General features: G+C 45.0%; 1 protein-coding gene across 2 annotated transcripts in view; it reads left to right on the plus strand.

The window, feature by feature from the left end:
- NUB1 (negative regulator of ubiquitin like proteins 1) overlaps positions 1 to 22414 on the plus strand; it is a 310162-nt gene that overhangs the window by 149179 nt on the left and 138569 nt on the right. For both annotated transcript variants that reach the window (XM_078663212.1, XM_078663213.1), the window contains exons 8-10: positions 4394 to 4500; positions 6916 to 7102; positions 20110 to 20217. In XM_078663212.1, coding sequence (XP_078519338.1) covers positions 4394 to 4500; positions 6916 to 7102; positions 20110 to 20217 — 402 coding nt within the window. The remainder of the gene's footprint in view (positions 1 to 4393; positions 4501 to 6915; positions 7103 to 20109; positions 20218 to 22414) is intronic.

The raw sequence follows: 22414 nt of genomic DNA on the forward strand, positions 1-22414 counted from the left end.
GAGGCGCAGGAGCTTCAGCACCCCAAGCTTAGAGTTTTGGCTATGCCTTATCATGGTTTGCTCCGTACTTCCCTGACTTTCCTGGAGCTGGAGTGACCCCCACCCAGCTTAATGAATTTTATGAGGCCATGCGCATCATATTTGGGCAGCTCGGACCCTCTGGTGTGCCTTTGTGCACCATATGCTTGATAGCGGCCCCTACTGGATCCTTACTGGTGGGTTTGCCCCAGCACAAATCGAGCCCCATGACGCCCATGTTTGATTCAGAGCTGAGCCGCCGGCGAGACCTTTCTATGCGCCCGCTCTAGTGCCAGCAGCCCATGGTGGCACCAGTCCCATTGTCATTCCTGACTCAGAAGCGGAGCCGGACAGGCCTCATCTGACGCTGGTTCCAGCTGAGACCGGAACCATGCTTTCTGGATCAGAGCCAGTGTCCTTTGCATTAGACATACCTGGAGAGGGAGTCAAATGGGAGGGGCCTGAGGACCCTTATGGATACCAGCATCCATTAAATGAGAATGAGGACAACTTTTATGGGGAACTGACGAAGGCCAGTAGATTAGACCCCTCACCTGACACTGGCTTGGTCTTTCCTCCTACCATGGCTACAGAGAAGGGAGCCTCTTTCGCTATGGTGGTGCGTAGGGCCGCTGAGGTCTTAGACCTTCAGATATCCTCTGTGGCAGTAAAGACAAACATTTTGTCATAGATGCTTTAGCCGGGAGTCGCCCCCTCTGATCCTTTGCCCCCCTTTAATGAAGCCCTTACTAATATCCTACTCAGGGCCTGGAACAAGCCCTACAAAGGGACTCCTGTGCATAGGACAATTGCACGGCACCATCACCCTGCTCCTGGGGACCACAGTTTCTTTACCCAGCAACCCACCCCTGAGAGCTAGTGGGCCAAGCCTCCACTTCTAGGAACAACCCCTGCACATTCCCTACCCGTCCACCAGATAGGAAATCCAAGAGGCTGGATCCAGTTGGCAAGAGAATGTTCTCTTCCACCAGCCTTGCACTGTGGTCTGTGAACACTGTGTGCCTTTTTGTCTGATTTTCCCATACGATCTGGGGTTTCTCAAATGCTGCCAATGGTCTTGGAGGACGCATGAGCCATACTCTCCCAAGCTATTGCTGACTGGAAAGATGCAGCAAAGTTTACCATATGATGTGGACTGGACACGACCGACTCGCTCAGTAGAGCAATAGTTGAGAACCACTGGCTTTTCAAGAGATATCCAAGCCTCGCTAATGGACATGCCCTTTGATGGTTCTCGTCTTTTTGGAGAGAAGACGTACTAGGGGCTGGATCCCTTTATGTCCAACAGAGCTACGGTTAGGTCATTGAGTTTGTCTATGGCCCCTCATCACCACCAGTCCCTCTTTGTCCTTTTCATGGCCATGGAAGCAAGCCCTAACTACTCCCATACCCTCCCAGCGACCAAGGCCAACAGGCTTCCCAGCTTTTTCATGGCCAAGGACGCAGGTTCCATAGACCACATTAGATAGGTAGTAGGAGGCCATGCCAGTCAACCACCCCCCTGGGCAGCCGCAACCTCCCACCCCTCAAGTTTGCCCTCTGACCATCATGGGCATCCAGTAGGGGGGAGGATACACCATCACCTGCCCGGCTGGTGGTCAGTAACAGCAGACTGTTGGGATTTTCAAAACATCTAAACGGGATACTACCTCCCCTTTTTGACTGCTCTTCTACCCATGTCACCAATTTACAACGTATGACGGAGGACCACCCCTCCTTGCTCCGTCAGGAAGTGCTGGCTCTCTTGTCCAAGGGACCCATAGAGAGTGTTCTGGCATCAGAAGTAGGTTGCAGTTGCTATTCCTGCTACTTTCTGGTGTCCAAAGACGGCGGCCTTCATTTTATCCTAGACCTGCGCCTTTTCAGTTTTTTCAAGATGGTCACGATCGGGCAAATTCTGTTGACCGGGACCCAGGAGACAAGATGGTAGCGTTCAATTTGCAGGATGCTTATTTATACATCCAGTCCTGCCTGCCCCCAGACGTTAACTATGGTTAATGGTAGGCCAAGGGAACTTTCAGTTTGCTATGCTCCCCTTCAGCCTTACCAGTGGCCCCCAGGTGTTCAGGAAAATGATGGCAGTGGATGCAGCTCATCTGCAGAGGTTAGGAGTTCCAGTCTTTCCCTACCTTGACTAACTTGATGATTGACTTTTGAAAGCAAGCTCAACACAGGCAGTCATTTCATTCCTCCTGAGTATGGCGAACCTTCTGGACTCGCTGGGGTTCACTATTAATGTGCCAAAGTCACATCTGACTCTGGGTTTTTTTTTGGATGCTCCTTTTCATAAGAGCTGTTCTGGATAGTTTCGGGCCTGTCCCCCAGAGAAACAAGTCCAGGCTCTGATACCAATGGACTGGACTTCAGCGAGAATAACCCTGAGGTTGTGGCTCATTACCTCCTGCACCCTGCTTGTACCTCATGCCCATTGGCATATACAGGCCCTACAGTGGGACCAAAAGTCCCAGTGAGTGCAGCATCAGCGGAATCTCTCTGACATGGTACAGATCTTGGTAGGAACTGCAAAAGATCTCCAGTGGTGGCCGACAAACCGAGATTGAGTCAGTGGCAGACCCCCCTCCTTTCCCTAACCAGAGCTGACTGTGGTGGCAGATGCATCACTTCTGGGATGGGGATCAGTGGTGGCTGCCTCAGAACAGGTGTGGCGAGGCAGGGGGTTGAAAAAATAAATAAAATTAACGTACCTTCCCTGCCTCACGCCTCTCCTCTGTTCTCACTCGTCATTGGCAGCACCGAGGCTCCCAGACTCTCCCAGCCAATTACGACGCTGCATCATGTTGAACATATACATGTACATTGGATACCATTATAAAAAACTAATAAAGAGCTATGCAAAACAATTCACCATTGGCAATAACCGTTTTTTTCTTTTTTTACCCGTGTTGAACGTAAGTTGAAAGTAGTCTTCACAGGTGAAACCGCACACCTTAATTAGTACAAAACCTAATGGCATATGTTTATCAAATTCCTCTTTGGTCATCTTTAACTTGAGTTTTAATGTTATTTACCTATTAACATTGTTAATCTTCTTCTTGGCTTCTATAATATCTCGTTCAGGATCACCTCTCTGTGGGAATTTTTTCACCAAGTCACAAACCGCTGTTTTAAAGTGATAGTACTCACTACGAATCCTTCTAAACGTTGTCATATCGGACAGACCTGATTTGACATTTAGGGTATGCACCTTTATCAATCATTACTGGATTACATGATGTCTTGTTGTTATTCCTACTTCTGCATCCAGTTTAAATACCGTTCCACATCCAGAAAAGTAATTTTCTCGCCATGTGGTGTTGTAAAGTGTATATTGTTATTATCATTGTTATTATTATATACTCCATTTCAGTGCCTGTTCAAATCATGTATGTCATCAATAAATCTGCCCTTCTCTAATATTTTATCTGTCCAGAAACTCTATGTACTAGCCTTGAGATGGCCGTTGTAAAACAATCCATAAATAGGTCAATTTAAGAGGAGGCAAACCTCGAGCCCATCACAAAGCCACATTGCTACTTATACCTCATTCCTTCATAAGTGAACACATTGGTCTCCAGAATTATTTTAATCCTATTCAGTAGCATATTCAACTGTGGAAAATTCTGTATTCATCCTTTAACTGTATGAAAGAAAATACGATTATGCATGAAATATTGATGGAAGATGGAACACACTAATAAATAATTGAAGGACATAAATTGTACTTTTAGTATTTGTACTAAGTGCGGTGTACAACTTGAACCTGTGAAGACTGTTTTGATTTGTAAACCTTTGGCAATTACTTAAAGTATTTTTTACTGGAGTTAGATCCTGTTGAATTTAGGAATTTAGTGTTGCAGGTGTTTGTTTCAAACTTGCCTTTAGTTGTTTTTCTTTGTAAATAAATAATATGTAACATTGTTCAGCCCGACAGACAGAAATGGTGCTAGAAATAGTTAGATGCCATTTATGTGACTTGAAAGCAATCTGGTGCATTTTATGTTTCTTTTTTATTTGCATCAGTTTTCTTAATTCTGATAGTGTAACATTATAGTAAGCTTGATCCAGTAATGTTAAAACTAGCATAAATATTATTTGTGCTGGCTATGGCAGCAGAGCCTTTTAAGGGAAAGAGCAGCTTTGTTCACATTTACCACCTGCTTGAGCTAGAGAGAATGGAAGACAAAAGGAAAAATAAATTGATAACACAGACATAACATGTGCAAAGACCTTTCAGCACACATTCTAATCTATTATTTGTTCAGTCTGTAAAACAGGCAGAAAAACACTGAGCAGCATATAAATCCTATTCCGTAATTGTTAATTTGGATGTTTCCTTGCTATCATTTGGTTTTAGGCTCTCATGCTGGCTATGGGTTATCATGAAAAAGGAAGAGCACTCTTGAAGAAAACAGAATATGCAATAGCACTTTCATTTTTACTGGATGCTGATAAGCACTTCTGGTAAGAAAACTTTGGTGTGGTTACTGGCTGTTTGTCTCTTTAAAACAGTATTTTAAAGACCATGTTGTTTAAATATTAAAGGCAATGTTTATAATGATGTACAATTCTGAGATTTTCTTTCAAATTTCTAACCCTGAAAGATAGTTCTCTGAGAATGTCATTCTACTGCAGCTATTTGCTATTGGCTTTTCTTGTGCTGCTTTTCAAAGTGTTATTCAGATTGCTCCATTTTGGATAAATTGATTAGCCAACATCTGTGTTATTTTATTAGTTTTCAAGTATAATGTCCTTACTTATATTTTAAATTAACAGTTTATGAAAACTTTGTATAAAGGCAATACAGTGAAAATGAAGCTTGTGAGGTGGTTAACAGAAAGATCTATGTCTTGTTACATCGATTACCTCATTATGTTTTTATTTTTAATGGCCGCATTGATACATGAAACCACTTTTTTGCCATACCATGCACATTATTTCATCTCTCTGGTCTCTCAAATGCACACAAAAGCCTAATCATGCGTACACTGATGTGAATATATAAATTTGTTTTAAATTAGTATTTGACTTTTTCACAGTATTGATCATGTTCTTTCCATACATCTGGCTGTTGTAGAAGGGTTCACTACTGGTGGTTAGGAGTTTATATACCTTTGTACTTACTACAACTTGCTAGTGAAACAGAGTTCCTCCTGCTGCTTAGGAAACATTTTCAGACAAATGTCCATTTACAACTTGTTTACCATCATCACCTAAAAGTCCTACCTTTCTCTCACTCCTATTCCAACTTTTATTGTGCAGTTCTGGACATGATCCCATGGAGTGTTTGCTTTGTGACTCATCTGTACGTTTAGAATTTGCTAGATGTCCTTCAGAAGAAAATGTTACCTTCTGTAATAATAATTGTCATTTATTTATAATTTCTTTGAAAATTCCTTGTGTCCCTTCCTTCTCTCCTGAGTTGTTTTTAGTGGCATGACTAATAACATGCCAAGGTATGCAAACGTAATGTTATGTATTTGTCACTGTTTTTTCAAGACCTCACAGCACAACTCGCAGCTTATGTGCTGCATGGCTAAACATATATAAGGTCCCAAAGGCAAGACCTATTGGCTGTGCCAATGCTTGTTGATTGAGTCCTTAACTCAAGTTTGCAGAGCCATAAAAAGACGGACTTCGTATATTAAAGGCAAAATACCTCAACCGTTATGTTGAGATATTTTGCCTTTGGCTCACCTGAATGGGTTCTCACAAGAGTGTGTAATGTTTTTATGAACTGCCATTTTCAGCTTGTTACCTGGCTCTTGGTGAAGAGAGTGGTTTAACAGACTCACAAATGATGATGGGAGGATGCTTGTAGTACATCTAGCCACCGGAAATCACTCAAGGTAGCATTCCAACCCATTGTACTTTTGCCCACCACGCCTCTTCAGATTAGACCCTGCCCATGCAAATCAGTTTTGCCCCTGCTCCAGTAGGAACAGTCTAGGTCCTTTCCAAAATGGAATACAAGCACCCAAGACCGTTTTCGCCTTGTTTAGGGGTTTTCAGTCGGAGTTAACTTGGTTTCAGTGGGACAGTGAACAAGGAACCAATGTCTTGGCATACCTTGGCCACATAGGGCGGTGCATTAAACTCACAAAGGTGATGGGAGGATGCTTACAATAAGTCTAACCACGTGCACTGCCACCTCCGGCAACTCTTCGCAATCTGTGTTGAGAGGGAGTTCAGTAAACCTTATTTGCTAGTCTGACCTTCTTTAATTGGCAACTTTATGGCACAATTAAATTGTGAGAATAACGTACAATATCATCCTTTATCCAAAAAGGCTCTTGTTGATAATGTTAATCAGAATGATGCATTCAGTGTAGATGACAGTAGGCCCTGTTGATCCTAGCAGACACTGCATTTTTACAAAACATGAATTGCTGCTTACAGTCCTGATTCCACCCACCGGAATGATCTCTACCTTTCGCTGAGACTGACCCCTACACTTCGGGCATTCAGGATAGAACTCACTAACCCCCTCTTTTCTCATCACCTCCTCCCAACTCCTCCCTGTTTCAGCTATGTGCTATTTTTCCTAATGTGTATGTTTCTGTTTTTACTTGTTGCCTGTCTCATTAAATGTGAGTCTGTCGTGTTGATGCATCAGATTGTATTCATTCTTTTCTTGTAAAATGCCCTGCTACTCTTTTGGGCTACGTTTACCCCTATACGTACCACCACTAAAATAGAACTGAATACGATGTTGTGTCTTCCAATATGGTTTACAGCTCTACATGATATTGTCTTCTGCATTCATATGTACATCTATTTTGTTATTCTATTGACATATTAATAAATTACCATGGCATATATGTTCACCTCGACAATTTGGTATGTACACTGTTCTTAAATTCACTATGTTTGTTTTAGTGAATGTGGCACTGAACTTCTGAGCTCAGTGGACAATTATGCAGTATTGCAGCTGGATATTGTATGGTGTTTCTTTCGCTTGGGACAACTTGACTGCCTGGATGATGCAGAAAAAAAGTTAACTATTGCCCAGAAAAGTTTCACAAAATGCTATGGTGAAAACCACGAACGACTTGTACATATAAAAGTAAGTTCACACTGAGTAAGTGCAAGTACTGTCTATTAACAACCCAAAATGTGTGCAAATATTTTAATACTGTTTTTTTATGATTTTTCATGTAGTGCGAAGAGTTAATATTCTTTGAAGGTGTTTTTTCCCATTGGTTTCCACTTGGAATATGATGTGGTGCCCTGCCTGTTTCTTGTTTTTTTTGTTTTTATTTAATCCTTATAATCTGACAGTTTACTGGGTCTACCCCTCCTGTTACCTCCAGTAAAACCCACACAGGTAGATTGCTGAGCGGTAGTCCAAGGCCACGCCCCCTCCCTCCACCACTGTGCTAACGCGCCTCCTGGCGCACTACTTGTTGGGGGAAGAAGTCCACCTAAGTCCTGAGGCTCTCAGGAGTAAAGTGGAATTAATTCCACAACCAGAAGTGCCCCAGGAGATGTGTTTGCAGAGTGGTGGAGAAAGAGGGCATGGCCTCAAAGTCATCTCAGCAATCTGGCTGTCAGGGACTTACTGGAGGTAACAGCAGGGCTTGCTGGCCCCCAAAGACCCTCCACATTCAAGTGGACTTCATTCCCCAACCACCACTGCGCTAGGGGGCTCATTTGTAGAGTGGTGGTTAAGGGGTCTGGCCTCCGGCGACTAGCTGGAAGTTTTTTTTTTTTTAATACATTTTATCTTTTTTAGGGAAGAAGGCCTGCCTAACCCCTTCCCCTTACCTGGGTAGATTACAGCCTGGGGATCCTATCACCCGGGGCCCAGTGTTTGTTTTATTTTGTTGAATTAAATGAAAGGAGCCCCCCTCCCTGGGTCGATCGTGGCCCGCGGATCCCATTCATCTGGGCCTGCCTTTCTTTTTGTGTCAAACAAGGGAGCAGGCGCATGGTCCCTCTCCTGGGCCTTTTTCGACCCTGGGTACCCCACTTTTCGGGGCTCAGTTTTCAATGTTGATGCCCTGGTCCCACCCAGGACACCCTCTCGTCAAACATGGGGACCGTGGAGGGAGCCTGAAGGCCCCCCCGTTCCTGCTGGCTCACCGCCTCCTGCGGGAGCTGGAATTGTATTTACACATAGGGAGCTGCTTACAAGCAGCTCCTTGTGTGTAAAAGTGAAGTGTGCTCTGCTTTGAGCAAGTGAGAGCAAACTGCTCTCACGTGCTCAAAGCGGAACACACTGTTTGCTATTACTTCGCGGGAATCCATAGAAAACTGCAATGTCCCGGGGTAAACACCCTGGAACATTGCAGGAGCTGGCCCTGGTGGGTGGATGTCTCCAGGGCCATTATTGGCCCCTGCAAGGGGGCTGAGCTGCCCCCTTCTTTGTTTTGCCCCAGGGAGGTAGTGTTCCCTGGGACTGGGGTTCCGCAAAGGGCCCCCTTAATTATTTTATAGTTTTTTCCCCGTGGAGATGGTGGTACGTAATGTATTAAATAAAAGCCCCGGGGAGGTGGTGGTCTCTGGGGCTGCGGGGGTCGCCCCCCCCACTATAATCAAGTAATGCCCCAGGGAGGTGGCGGTCCCCAGGGCAGCGGGGTCCGTGCGCCCCCAAACTGATTTGTAATAAAGCCCCGGTTGGTGGCAATACCTGGAGCTACTATAAGCTCCAGGAGGGGGGCCCAATGTACACAATGCCCCCAGGACCTGGCCCACGTAGGGGACAAGTAAACTATAAATCTCAGAAAAATATGTGTATCCTCCTGCAGGTTTTCCTGAGATAAATGCTTTTTAGCTGTGGTGGGCTCTTAGTGAGACCCCTGCACCATGGCCAGGAGCTCAGGGTGTCCCTACCTAGACCTCTTTTCTTTTCTTTAATCTTTTTTTGTGAGACTCTGCTTCAAGCGGAGTTCCAAGATGGCTTCCAACACTTGTGGTTGAAGTGTTGGCAACCAATCAAATTTTAGCAGGATCCGCAAGTCCACTGCAAGGACTCACGTTCCCAGTATGTATATTTTTAACCTTAAATATCTATAAAACTACTGAACGGATTTACACCAAATCACAAAAAGCACACTTTCTGGACCAGCATCTAGCTTTCTGCCAAATAGGGTGTAATTCCGATCAGCACTGTTGTCGTGTTCAAAAAATGAAAAATCCCCAAAGACATAACATGGGGAAAACACATTTTGGGACATTCCCCCGTCTAACCCCCCCCCCCCCCCCCCCTGCTTGACGGATCACCCTGATACTTTCAACACAGCAGCTAAAAAGGGGAAGTTTTGAGCATATGTTCTGAAGATTCGTCAAGCTGGGCCTAAGTTATCTGCAAAACAAAAAACGCTTTTTCCATTGAATCTTTGGCCCCCAACTATAACTATATACAATTTGTGTGTGCCTATACATATGTATGTATATTCTTTGGGAAAAAAACGTTTTAAACTTTAAAAAAAACATTCAGCAGTTCTAGTTAGTAGTACTAACTAGAACTTGTGCCCCACCATGCACTGCTTATGACCTCACATATGACATGTTCTATGACTTAATTTATGACATCATTGATGACATTTCAAATGACACCACTGATGACCTCACTCATGACATTTTCCAATGAGTGTGCAAGTTTGTTTTACAGTCTATATTGTGGTTAGTAACCACCATATCAATGCTATGTAATTGTGTACAGCTTGAGTGCAGCTAATGGATGTGTGTGCTCCTAATGCACTATAACTGTGTAGAGGTATTGAACATGTTATAATTGTTTGCATTCAAGAGTAACTCTCTGTGCAAGCAACAGTTGTCTTGGAGTCATTATGCTCCACACAAAGTTTTGGTTCTGTAGAAACAGTTTCCAACAGGAGAAAGATTCTACCTAGAATATACTAACTTTTGTAAGCAACCTTGAGTTATTTGAGAGAATTGTCACCATGATAATTTATACTTAACATGGAAGAGTGTGTGCACCAGGTACAAACCTATGTACGCATGCTTGTGTGCTTCACAAGGAGGGTAATCTGTGACGTTTTCACCACAGTTGAAGGGTGCAGGTAGTATGATCTTTAGCACCTTCAGATCTTTGTTATTTTTTTTTTTAGCAATTTTTGTCTTTTTTTACAACTGTGGCATAGAATGTACACTGTTCTTAGTAGATTCTTTTGAACACACTGTGCTATATTTCTCATGAGAGTTTCACTGTGTGCAAACAGTGTGATAAGAATGAACTCTCTCAACTCAGTACAAACTGTTTACAGTACTCAGGTCTCTACTGATATCAATTTCATTTCTTTAGCTTTGGTGTATGTCAGTGGTTTGAGACAGATATAAAGCTGTTCGTAGTAGGGAATTTGTTTTAGAATTGGCATTCACTTTTTGACTTTCTCTGAACAGTCGTATACAGATTAAACACTGTGCTCAATGAGGGTATCCCATAAATCGGTGGTTGATCGTTAATGTGAACTTTGCCACGTGTAACGCCATTGCAATTTATACAGCTATATGTGGCAAAACGAACCTTGGATGATGTCATCAGTGATGTCATTTGAGATATCATGAGTGATGTCATAAATGTCATAGAACAGGTCATGAGTGATGCCATATGTGAGGTCATAAGCAGTGCATAGCAGGGTCGCAATTTATAGTTAGTGCTACTAACTATCACTGCTGAATTATTATTTTTTGTTTAAAACTGTAACACTTGCACTGAGAAATTCACCTAATTATAATGTTACTTCAACCTTTCGCTTTTTCAGTGAAATTCTAGGGCTTTTTTTTTTAAGTAAATTAATTTTTTGTGAGTGTATGTATGATAGAATGACTGTATAATATATGTTGTGTTGAGACATTATTTTAGTAAAATAATGTTTTTTTATTGTAACAAAACAGAATATGGTTCATAGTTTGCAAAATCTTTGTAAAATGTGTGTGAGAATTAAACAGATACATTTTGCAATAGAAAGTGTTTTATTTGCTCAGGTATTTGAACTCTGATTCTGAGATATGTCACCATCAATTTTTTTTTCCTAACAGATTTTATTTGTCAAAATAGCACATATGACGCAGATCTCTGAACCCCAGAGCAATTGCCGCATGAAAAATAAAAAAATTGACTTTGACTATTGTACATATTTTAAAGACCGGAGAATATGAAAGACAATACGAATAAAATCAAACCTTCCATACAACCAACCCTCCCCACCCCCCAGTGCACCGTTCCCTTATTCCGAAGCAACATATCACTAATTCGAACTGCCATTGGTCAACACAAGAGCCCATCTTCCACAACACCATTTCCTGCCGAGGAATTGCGGACAACACAAAAAGGAATGCAAAGAGTGGGGGAGACCCGCAACAAGGCACTCGGGGGTCACACTGGGGCTTGGCTTCTTTCCCCCATGGCGGATCAGGCCCCAGGCCATGGTAATCTGCCCAGCGCCTCCAGAACTTATAGTGCTTCCGGGGACACCCTCTGGCTTCAAATATAGGGATCTCCAAGCCCATACAAAAGTCCATACTATTTTTCCAGGCTGAGACAAAGGGAGCAACTTCTGCTTTCCAGGTTCTAGTTATGACCCTCTTTGCCAGGCTAAAACCTAGGAGCATGAGATGAAGCTTGTAAATATTGCCCCGATCCCTTCCATCACATGTAGGAGGACTAACTTCGGCGAAGTAGGGAGATCCCACCCCAGCACCTCGGAAAGACCGGCCAGAACACCTCTCCAGAATCGTCCTAACGCAGTGCAATGCCATATAGTATGCAGCAGGGTCCCCTCCTTGTGTTTGCAACGGAGACACAGTGGGGAAGCCACCAAGCCCGCCCTCCAGAGCCGGACTCTGGTATAATAAACCTGATGAAGATATTTAAATTGAATAAGCCGCAGTCTCATTGCAATCGCCGCCCCTCGCAGGGAAGCTGAAGCTTCTGTCCAGTTCTCCTCCTCCATCTGACCCACATCTTCCTCTCATGCCTCCCTTAGATGATGCAGTGAAGGGGAACCGTGCGTAACCAAGGGCTGATAGATTTTAGAAATCTTATGATCCAGGAGGTCCCCCATAAATACCTTGGCTTACACCGGGCTGAACTCCGGCAGCGAGTCCAGACCCTCCAAACTGGGGAAAATAGCATGCCTGAACTGTAAACATTTAAAAAATTGGGTCTTCGGCATCTGAAAATCCTTCTGAATGTCTTGAAAAGACTTTAAAATCAGACCCTGCATAACGTCCCCCAAAGTGGATATTAATACTGTCCCAGACACGGAACCCGGAAAGACTCGCCAGTTGCTGAAAACGGCCATTATGCCATAGTGGGGTCTCCCTAGTCAATCTGTTCCACCAGCCCATTCTACGTAGCGCTTGCCTCCAGATCTGAAAGACAATCCTTGTGGTGGACGGGTGGGAGCGCCACAACGGGGCAGAGTAAAGAATAGTATGTAGGGGTTGGTCGGCCATGCAGCACTGATCCGCTGCGTAAGCCAGTTCCGCCCTGTCCACATACCACCACTCATTCAAGACAAGTAGATGTGAGGCAACATAATAAGACCAAATATCAGAAGTTGCTAGCCCCCGCAATATGTAGATAGAAAGCAAGTCCCAATCGCCACACGATCCGCCCCACCATCCCAGAGGAACAGACCCAAGGCAGAGTTCACCTGACAGAACCACCGCGGGGGAATCGGATAGGGATGATTCTGTAATTGATACAGTAGGCGTGGGAGCAACACCATCCTAAAAATAGCTGACCAGCCATAATTGGACAGGGGCATGTGCGACCAGGTCTTAATATCCTCACACACTCACTCCCACACCGGTGCAAAGTTTCTCTCCCATGCCATGGTGCGAGAATCAGACAGACACCCCCCCAGATATTTCAAACCCCCATGCACCACCTGAACCGACAAAGCCCAGGAACCAAGCCCGCCCCCACCTCCCAACACCCACAGTGTGGACTTCCGAGGATTCATATTTAGACCCGAGGTTTCCCCAAAGATCTGCATAATACGCAACAGCCGGTGGCCAGTCCTATCTAGATTGGTAAGGAAAAACAGCACATCATCGGCGTATTGGGCGATGCGATCAGACAATCCATGTGCCCACTCCAAACCGGACTCCTGAGCGTCCATCTGTACCCAAGCAGCCAGGGGCTCCATTGCTAAAGCAAAAAGATATGGGGATAACGGACACCCCTGCCTGGTGCCCCTCCCAATAGAGAATGCAGAGGAAATGAAGGTTGCAATTCGCACCAACGCTGTCAAGTCCGTGTATAACAGGGTCAGGTAGGACAGAAAGCGCGGCCCAAAGTTTAGACTCTGTAGGAGTGCAAATAGATACACCCAGCACAAAGAATCGAACGTTCTGTCCATGTCTGCCAGTAAAATCGCTGCCCGTTCCTCCAGTCCCTGGACCGTCGCGACCGCTACATGTGCTCGTCTAATATTGTGGCGGGTAACGTGTTGGGGCATGAACCCAGCCTGGTCCGGATGTACGAGCGAGGTTATATGGGGTCGAAGATGATTAGCCAACGCCTTGGCCTCAACGTTCAGGAGGGAAATAGGGCGATACGAGGCATGGTGCTCGGGCGGTCTACCGGGCTTGTGAAATACCACTATCTCCACATGTCTCCAATCACTGGGCAGTCTCTCCCGGTCCCTGGCCTCCTCCCCTACCCTGCGATAGTGGGGATCCAACTGCAGGAAATATTTTTTGCCACTATTGCTGTACTAGTTTAGTATTGTCCAGAAAGATCAAACTACACAGATTGCCGAACAGCAACGGCTCCTTGAGCCAGGCCTGTTTCAGGATGACGTCCCTGTTGTGGGAATTGAGAAGCTTGGCGATAACCGGCCTCGGGCGGGCTCCCGGAGGGTGCTTCTGCACCAGGGTCCTGTGTGCACGCTCCACCACAAAGCAATTCGAGATCTCCCCATGGGGGAGCCAGCCCTCGAGCCAGTCCGTAAGAAACCGCACTATGTTCCCATTTTCGCATCCCTCCGGGAAGCCAACAAAGCGCAGGTTGTTGCGCCGCTCTCTCCCCTCCGCATCCTCCACCCTCGAAGCCAGGTTCTCTTGTGTAGTTTCAAGGTACGATACCTTCTGTTGCAGCTTGGCAACCACATCCTCCACACCCAAGACCCTTGTCTCTCCGTCTCCGTGATGCGGGCAACAGTATTCCTCAGATCCTGGCGTCGGAGCATTACATCGGAGCCGACCGCCCCGATCTTGGCTTCTAGGGCGTCTCTGGATTGGGTAATAGTGGCCAGGAGAGCTGCATTATCTGGCACGGCATTCTGAGACCACCCCAGGCATCGCCGCTGGAGTTCCCTGACCCGTGAATTTATCCATCGTGCTCTGTTTGGTCGAGCCACTGCCGGGCTCATCTCTGGTCATAGTGGCGCAATCACTGCCGCTGACCCCGGCCGAGAGTGCCCCAATAAATGGACGCACCACTGTTACGAAGTAGGCCGGAGTCTCAATCCCTCGATGCCCAGACTGGGACAGGCCTCCCTTCAGGCTCTCCCCCTTCTGGCCTGCCCAACTGAACTCTCCCGAGGCACCTCAGACACGAGGTCCACCCCCCAGCAGCCCGACACGACCGCCAAACCCCCCAAAGAACACACTCCTGAAGAGAAGCAGGCGGAGGGGGGAGGCAAAGAATGTGTCGAGCCCCAACGATGGATTTGGGGGCGCTGACCACAACCAGGCCGCCCACCCTGGCGATACTCCCCACTGCACCTCTATCACTGCAACCCGATTTGGCCGCAGATGCACTCAGCGCTCCCCGCCAGCTGCCCCCCCCCCCCATCAAGAGGCCGCCCCAGCAAAGTCCACCATACTGTCCAGCCGACAGCCGGTCAAAATAATTCACTGATCCTCTGCACTGCGGCCGGAATGCAGCCAACCCCCCCCCCCCCACCGGCCCGACAAGAACGCCGATCACCCGGCAAACCCAAACTCGCAGAGGGGGGGAGAAGCGAGGAGAGGAAAAGCGATGGCCGCCATCGGGCCACTTTCCCAGCAATGCAGCGGTACTCATGCGCCCCGGCCGGGCGCTGACACAGGAGAGGCGCAGGGAGGAGCAGGGACCCTCCGCACCCCCAGGGTTTCGTGTATGATGCAGCCGAGGCAAAAGTTAACTCCAAGAAGGCGCCAGCCGGTCGCCCCCGCACTCCCGGTAGCTCCACAGCAGCTCGCCGCGACCCGATCAGGCCGCTGATATTCTCGGCTCCCCCATTGAAGATCAAGGGGCTTGGGGATCATCAATGCTCAGGGCAAGCCCCACTCCTCAGGCCCCGGCCGAGGCCCATGCGACCACCAGCGCGGGACTCACTCCCTCTGCAGCCGTCACGGCAACCAGGCAATGCAGTCAGGGGACCAGGCAACACCCCGGCTCAGAATGTGGCCGCGTTACAAGGAGGCCGACCAGCAATCTTTTTTTGAGGTGTGATTACTCTCGCGAGATGCTTGCAGGACTCTCATGAGATCGTAAAGTTCTACATTTCTTTGTCTTCTATAATGTTTCAAATTGCTATTTAATGCTAATCTAAAATACAGTAGTGAATAAAAGATGGTTGATTATTTATTTTTTATGATAAGGTGATGGTTCTCGCGATGCACTCGCAGTATCCACATGCACAATCCCTTCGTGGACTCAGAGGGTGCTGTACTTCCTGTTTGGCTCTCATAAACCACTAGCAGAGATCCTGCTTTTACAATTGAGTTAAAGATAGTGTTTTACTGCAATTTTGAACAAATTGGAACATTAGACATGTTGTTTAAGATAGAATTATTGTGTACTGTTCTACAGAAGATATAAAGGAAGTATTTTTTCTTACAAGAAGTCTATAGGAGGAAACGCACCCTAAGAAAGGAATCTGATTGGTTCATATGGATGTCTTTACTTAGAAGAAGATGATTCCATCCTATTTTGCTTTATTTCACTATTGGACTTTGGTGAGAGAACATATATTTGGCTTGCTCTCCTATCCTGTTTCACTTTGAACAGAAAGATACCTTCATCTGATTCAGATGAACATCCAGGGGCTTCTGCTCCACCACAGTCCCCGAAGGAATCCTTGGTGTGGTAATTCTTTGAAATGAGGCCAGGTGCCAAGAAGGTGTCTGCAAAGTACGTGACCTGTAAACTTTGCAGCAAAGAGTTCAGCCGGGGAGGGCAGAAATAAACAATATAGTATGAGTTCCACAGTAGTGTGCCGACACCTTAGATCCTTGCATCTGCAATGGCTTGTACAGGCAGAGTTGGCTTATGCTAGGGAGCTAGATAACTCTACAGGACCTTCAACATCATTTGCTTCAGGTGATATTGCTCAGGTTCTAAGTGCACAAGCGGACAATAACCCTGCTTTTTTAAATAAATCACTATTTTGCTGCTTGTACAAGCAGATACTTTTTTCATCAGAGACCAGCAGGTCTGCCCGGGACAAGCTTGGCCAAGAGCACAAGTGTGTTTAAATTAAGATGCGTCTTGGCAATGAAAAAGAAGACAATTCCAAAAAGGTCTGGTAATTACAAGACATGGCTGCATGCAATTATGGTCTAGCTATGTTTATGCCTATTGGTCACTCTTATTTGTGAAGTTTTCACTTTTTATTAGAATTTATGTGCCAGACATAGTCCCACTTGCAAGGGTGCATTGCCACTTTCTGGCTGTTGGAAAGGTCTGCATACTGAGACACTTGGCAAATGACTGATTGAACTATACTGCATGGCTTAGTGTGAAAGAGTTTTATGTGCAAGTCTATGTGGATATCTTTAAAGGGATATGGTCCTCACTCCTTAGACATCCGGCAAATGCAACAGGTTGATGGCATAGTTTGCAAAAGCCTTTCACTCTATGAACCTCACTGGTTCTCTTGGGGCAACTAAGAGTTTGCACGTAGTTTTTACAAGCTTAAAGTTTTAAATATATGGGATTTCTCCGGATCTCCCTATATTTCTTCATTGTTCTGCAATTTTGGCCTCTTCATTCAAATGTGGCTAAACCCCAGCACCTTACTTTTGTTATTTTTTTCTCATCCTTTCTTTGTTTCTTTTCCTCCTTCTTTCTTTGCCCTCCAAAATTTCTGCTGTCTTCTGCATATGTTTCGAAGTAAGTTGAGCAATTTGTAGTATCATCCACGCTTATTTCCCTTAACACTTCTACAGTCATTTGGAAAGTCTTGTGTACGAACATATTTAAAAAAAAATAATCATCGTGCCATCTCCATTGCTAATAGTCTAGTTTTCCCTTTGGAATAGTATAATTGGAAATGGAGGGGAAGTGTATGTGTGTCAGCACACATGCACTGAATCAGTGGGTGAGATGAGAGGGTAAAGTCCACAGCGCCCATCTTTCGCTCTTCATTTTGTGGCCTCGCACTGTACTGTGTAGTACACTAAAGGGTGACCGCTCTACCATGGCACACAGGTGAGATTGCACATGTCTCACCACAGTTATCGCTACACCTCAAGGACTTGGGAGGGAAAGAGGGAAAGTAGTGCTGGTCATTCTCTGGTTCTCTGGGCTGTGTACCCACTTGGCATTGGTATGAATCAGTTCTGTCTGTGGTCATTACCCAGGGGGTGCTATTCTTGGTGTATCGAGGATCTAGTAGAAGACATAGCAAACTGGTCAGGGTAGAGGACATGTCCTAATGCCGCCCTATTTACCAAAACTTGATGAAGGTCCACCCCTGCCAAACAGTCTGTCTCCCAGTCATAAGACCAGTTTGGATTCTACATAGTAGGAATTGTCAGGATTGGTACTTATCTACCAATATTCTGTGAATATGTCTCCACAACACCTAAGGGCACAATGCAATATCAGTTTAAAGGACCTACTTCTGGTACCCCAGTATTCCTAGAAATCACTGCGTGAGAAGACCCACAAACCAGTTGGGGGATGCCCATAGAGATTCTAAAACACAGGATGACCAACCACCACAGGTGATCCGAAACACTGTCTTCTGGAATTCAATAAAACCCCTTCAGTATTGAAGCAGCACATCTCTAAATGTATGGCTAGGCATGGCCAGCCATGCACCAAGATGGCTACAAAGTGCAATTGCTCTCACCTTGCTTCTCATCATCCTGTGGAGTTCTGCAGCATTTAGAGGCGTTCCAATGTAGGTTCTGCACCCTCTGGGTCAGCGGCTTGTTGCAGGATGTACAATTGTGTTCACTCCTACTTCTGAGATATGTGGAGGATGTCACCATACCGACCGGCATACTTGCAGCCATGCTCCTACTACTGGCCAGTCTAAGAGTAGCTATGGCATGGATTTGGGATGACTCCACTGGTAGCTATGGCATGGATTTGGGATGACTCCACTGGTAGCTCTGCAAAGTTACAACTGCAGCAGTGCAGGTCTTTAAACACCTGTGATCCACTAAGAGGCTATTTGGAGGCACCATTACACCCAAGGGAGTAACCACCTAATAAAATAGTTATGGTCCCTGTATGTTGTAATTCTCCTTTAATGTTGACTGGCCACGCATCTGTGCTGAATATGGCATGGGACTACCTGTGACAGGTTGATATGATGTATTTAAATGTCTATCTTGTAGTCTAGACAACCATTATAGCTGTTATGCCCATCTTGAACTGTTTACTCTAATGTATCTATCGTTGTATTAACGCTGAAATTGTGTGCCGAGGTCATTACGTTATGTATCCTATTACCCATAATGCTCTTTACTGTTAGTTTGCACTTAACGCTTGAAACATAAATAAAAGTTTTAAAAATATATATGTATGGCAGAGGGTAGCAACTGCATTACCCATTTGTGCATCCAAACTCTTTAAACAGTCAACTCAACAGATCCATGAAAGAGATGAAGCTGCAAACAAAACAACTTCTGGCAAGGAGTGAGAACTCTGAGAACCTATTGCAACCCAATAACATCAGAGTGATAACTACAAAATGTAAATTGGGCAGCTGAAAAAAAATGTCCATTGTTTCTTACTGCTTCAGAAACCGGATATGCCATTGGTTAATTAGAAAGGCGTGCATAGTGTATCATCATCTTTTAATAAGAACATTGAGTTTTAACTAGAAACCCTTACCAAAGTCCTCTTTTTTTAAAACAAAGAAAGAAACTATGTGGACAGAAAGTGGTCTGACCTTCTGGAAACCACATAAAATATACCTAGATGCCACCCATTTGCCAATAGCAAAAGAAAGGGATATATGACAAAAGATACTTTACTAGAACAGCCACCAGTTGAACAGAACTGAAATGCCCACATTTTTTGTAGCAGGACGTCATATACTGTTTTTTTTTTCTTGTTATCAACCAGCATGAAAAACTTCACACATCTCTTCAGTAAACACAAACATAGGTTTGTGTTCACTGAAGAGATGACATACACCTTCACAGAAATGGTAGTTCTTTGTTAGATTGGTAGGCAATTCTAGTTACTGATTGGGGAAAGTGTTCTGGGTTATTTCAGCATGTGGTTTCAGTGTTTTAGCCTTCATGTTTATCTTCACAAGTTGACTAAAGGATCAGTTTCAGTGGACCGATGCTGGAGAGTCTCTTATGTATTTATTCATTTCTAAATAAAGAATGCCATGAGGATAGACCCCCATGTGTGGTGTTTGCTGATCCAAGAAAGGGGAATTGTTTTGAAACTGACAATTTTCAGGTGGATAGTGCTGTGTATAAAGTCATGCTTACTAGGTGTCTCGAACTAGTGTGTCTATAAAGGAATACTAGCACATTCCACCGCAAGTTGAATAGCTACATCTGTTTTGCAGTAGTACATCTGTTTAAATCTGTTAGGTTGATAGACAGGCCTTGCAAACATACTTACTGCAGACATTACTGTTGTGGCTTATTTTCCTTAAACCTGGGCCCTCTTTATCATTACATTATTTCTCCTACTACGGACTCCTTGTTCTCTTCAGTCATTTTCCCTACTCTTTCTTTTTCACTTTCTAACTGCCAAGGGGCATTAGTATGACACGGTCATGTTAGCAGTTGTTGGAAATGGGAGACTGCTAAATAATGCTGAAGAAATGTGTACTGTACAGATTTTTTGGGGGAAAAGTGCAGAACCAGAACTGTCTGATTGCTTAAATGTTTTTTGTATTTCTTCAGGGAAGTTATGGACGTGAGAAGGTGTTATTTCTAAGACTTCATCTACTTCAAGGAATTGTGCAGTATCATAGTGGTAAAGGAAATCAGTCTGCCGAATCACTCTCAAAGGTTAGTTGACTTGTCGTAATGGATATTTCTCAACACAGATTTCTCAACTTCAGAAAATTCAAGGATGCCAGACTGGATCCGGAGTTTCAACAGCAATTGCTCCCACACGCCAGTACATGCTGTTGTCCCACTCTGTGAAGGTATTGGATGGCCCGGAAGTGATGGCCCTTCGATGCAGATCCGGAGCTCTGCTCCCAATTTCGACAGTTCTAGCAATGACAAAAAACAATGTATACAGTATTGTGTGCATAAGGGAAGAGTGTTCCTCACTACTCCCCTTCCCTTTTCCTCACTATTCCCCTTCAGGCTTTAAACCGTGCTACGAATGCAGGAAGGAGATGTCGGTCACAGATTGTCTTTGATGTCTAGTTTCTGGTCATGATTCAGCGTCCTGGGACAAATGCTCCTGACTCACCTGAAGGCAATCATGGAGCTAGAAACAAAAGTCTACCTCATGGAGCACAAAAAGCAGTCACATTTAGAACAATCATAGGGGTGTTGCTCCAAATCATGAGGCCACTTCTGCGCCAAGTCCCAGTTGCAATCCATGTCTTCTGGTAAGCTTAACCCAAGTCCATTGGTCCCAGTATGGTTAGTCAAGGCGGGTTAGTCACAGCTGGCCGAGGCACACCCCGACTCCCACAGTAGATAGAGGTCTTCAAATAGGCCATGATCTACATTGTCAAGTCAATGCTGGCTCACTCTATTGTGCCTTTGGCCCCATGTAGCCGCGAGAACCACCAGTCACGCGTCTGCGGGCAGATCCTTACACTACACAGACAGACTGCACTGGCTTCCTCCTATCTCCAGTGATCAGTTCCACTCCAGCCACCGAGGCCTCACCGGTCCTGACCATACAGATGCCAGTTCCGGATCTGATCAAGACACCCAGACCCAACGATGGCCCACACTATACTATATCACGCAATGAAATCTATGCAACCTCACGGATTGGATGATCCATAGCGTCTCCCTCTTTTAACGTGGTTGTCTGCAGGGCAGCAGAAGTATTTGATTTACTACTATCTACTATTGAAAAGAAAGCAAGCTTGCTGACACAAATTGTACAGCCTGGGTCTGCCACATCAGAGCTCTTGCTGCCTTTCACCAATGCCCTAACAGACACTTAATGGCTACTTTGACAGAGCTGTGTTAGACTCCCCCTGTCAGTTGCCCAGCAGCTAGATGAAACAGTCCATCCCCTGGTGACCCAGGTTTTTTCATCCAGCATCCGACTCTGGAATGTTTAGTGATAAACAATGAGGAAGGCCAACCCAAACATATTCCCTTCTGTGGTGCCAAAAAGGGCATCAAGTAACATTATCGAGTTCTGCAAAAGAGTATTTTCCTCTGTCAGTTTTTCCTGTCTATGTCTACTGGGCTGTTATACATGTACCCTGTGGGGCATGGCCAGCGAGATCTCTGTAGCTGTCCATGACTAATTAAGAGCCACCCTTTCCCAAACAATTCAGGACTAGCAAGATTTTTCCAAATACATATTGAGGACCATCCTTGACACAACAGCCTATGTCTATGGGCATCAGTATTTTGCTCAGGCATTCTGCTGGTTTTCCCAGTGACATTCAGACATCTCTAATGGACATACCCTTTGATTTTTATTTATTTATTTTGAAAGTTTTATATAGCGCGAACAAGATCTTTGCAGATATCAGAGCGCTTTACAAGGGCATGGGGATAAAAAATACAAAGTAATAAAGCGTATATACAGAGTAATATCTGAGGTAGTTAGGTACAAGGTGCTAGTTACATAGGTGGGACAAAGGACATGAGGTAGGTCACAGGTGAGGTAGTGTCGGTACACAGTGTATAGACAAACAATTGCGTCAATAGTATAAAGTGCAATAATAAGGAGCATATACTTGCTTAAGCGTGTTTAGAATATTTAGAGTTTAAAGGTGGGCACAGTTGAGGTAGGTGTGAGCAGGGTGTATAGTCCCACAGGTGCGAGAGTATTAGGGGAGTAAGGAACGTTGAGATGGAGAGGGTAAAGTGTGCAAAGTCAACCAGGTGCGTCAATAATATAACAATATACATAATCAACCAGGTGCATCAAACATTATAACAAAATACAAAGAGTGAGCGTATACAGTTAAGTAATTCGATAACACGGGTGGTACAGTAGACCAGGGTCGGGCAGGACTTACAGGGCAGATTCATGAGTGATACGGAGCAATAA

This window comes from Lissotriton helveticus, chromosome 10 (assembly GCF_964261635.1).
Source record: "Lissotriton helveticus chromosome 10, aLisHel1.1, whole genome shotgun sequence".
Taxonomy (NCBI): Eukaryota; Metazoa; Chordata; class Amphibia; order Caudata; family Salamandridae; genus Lissotriton; species Lissotriton helveticus.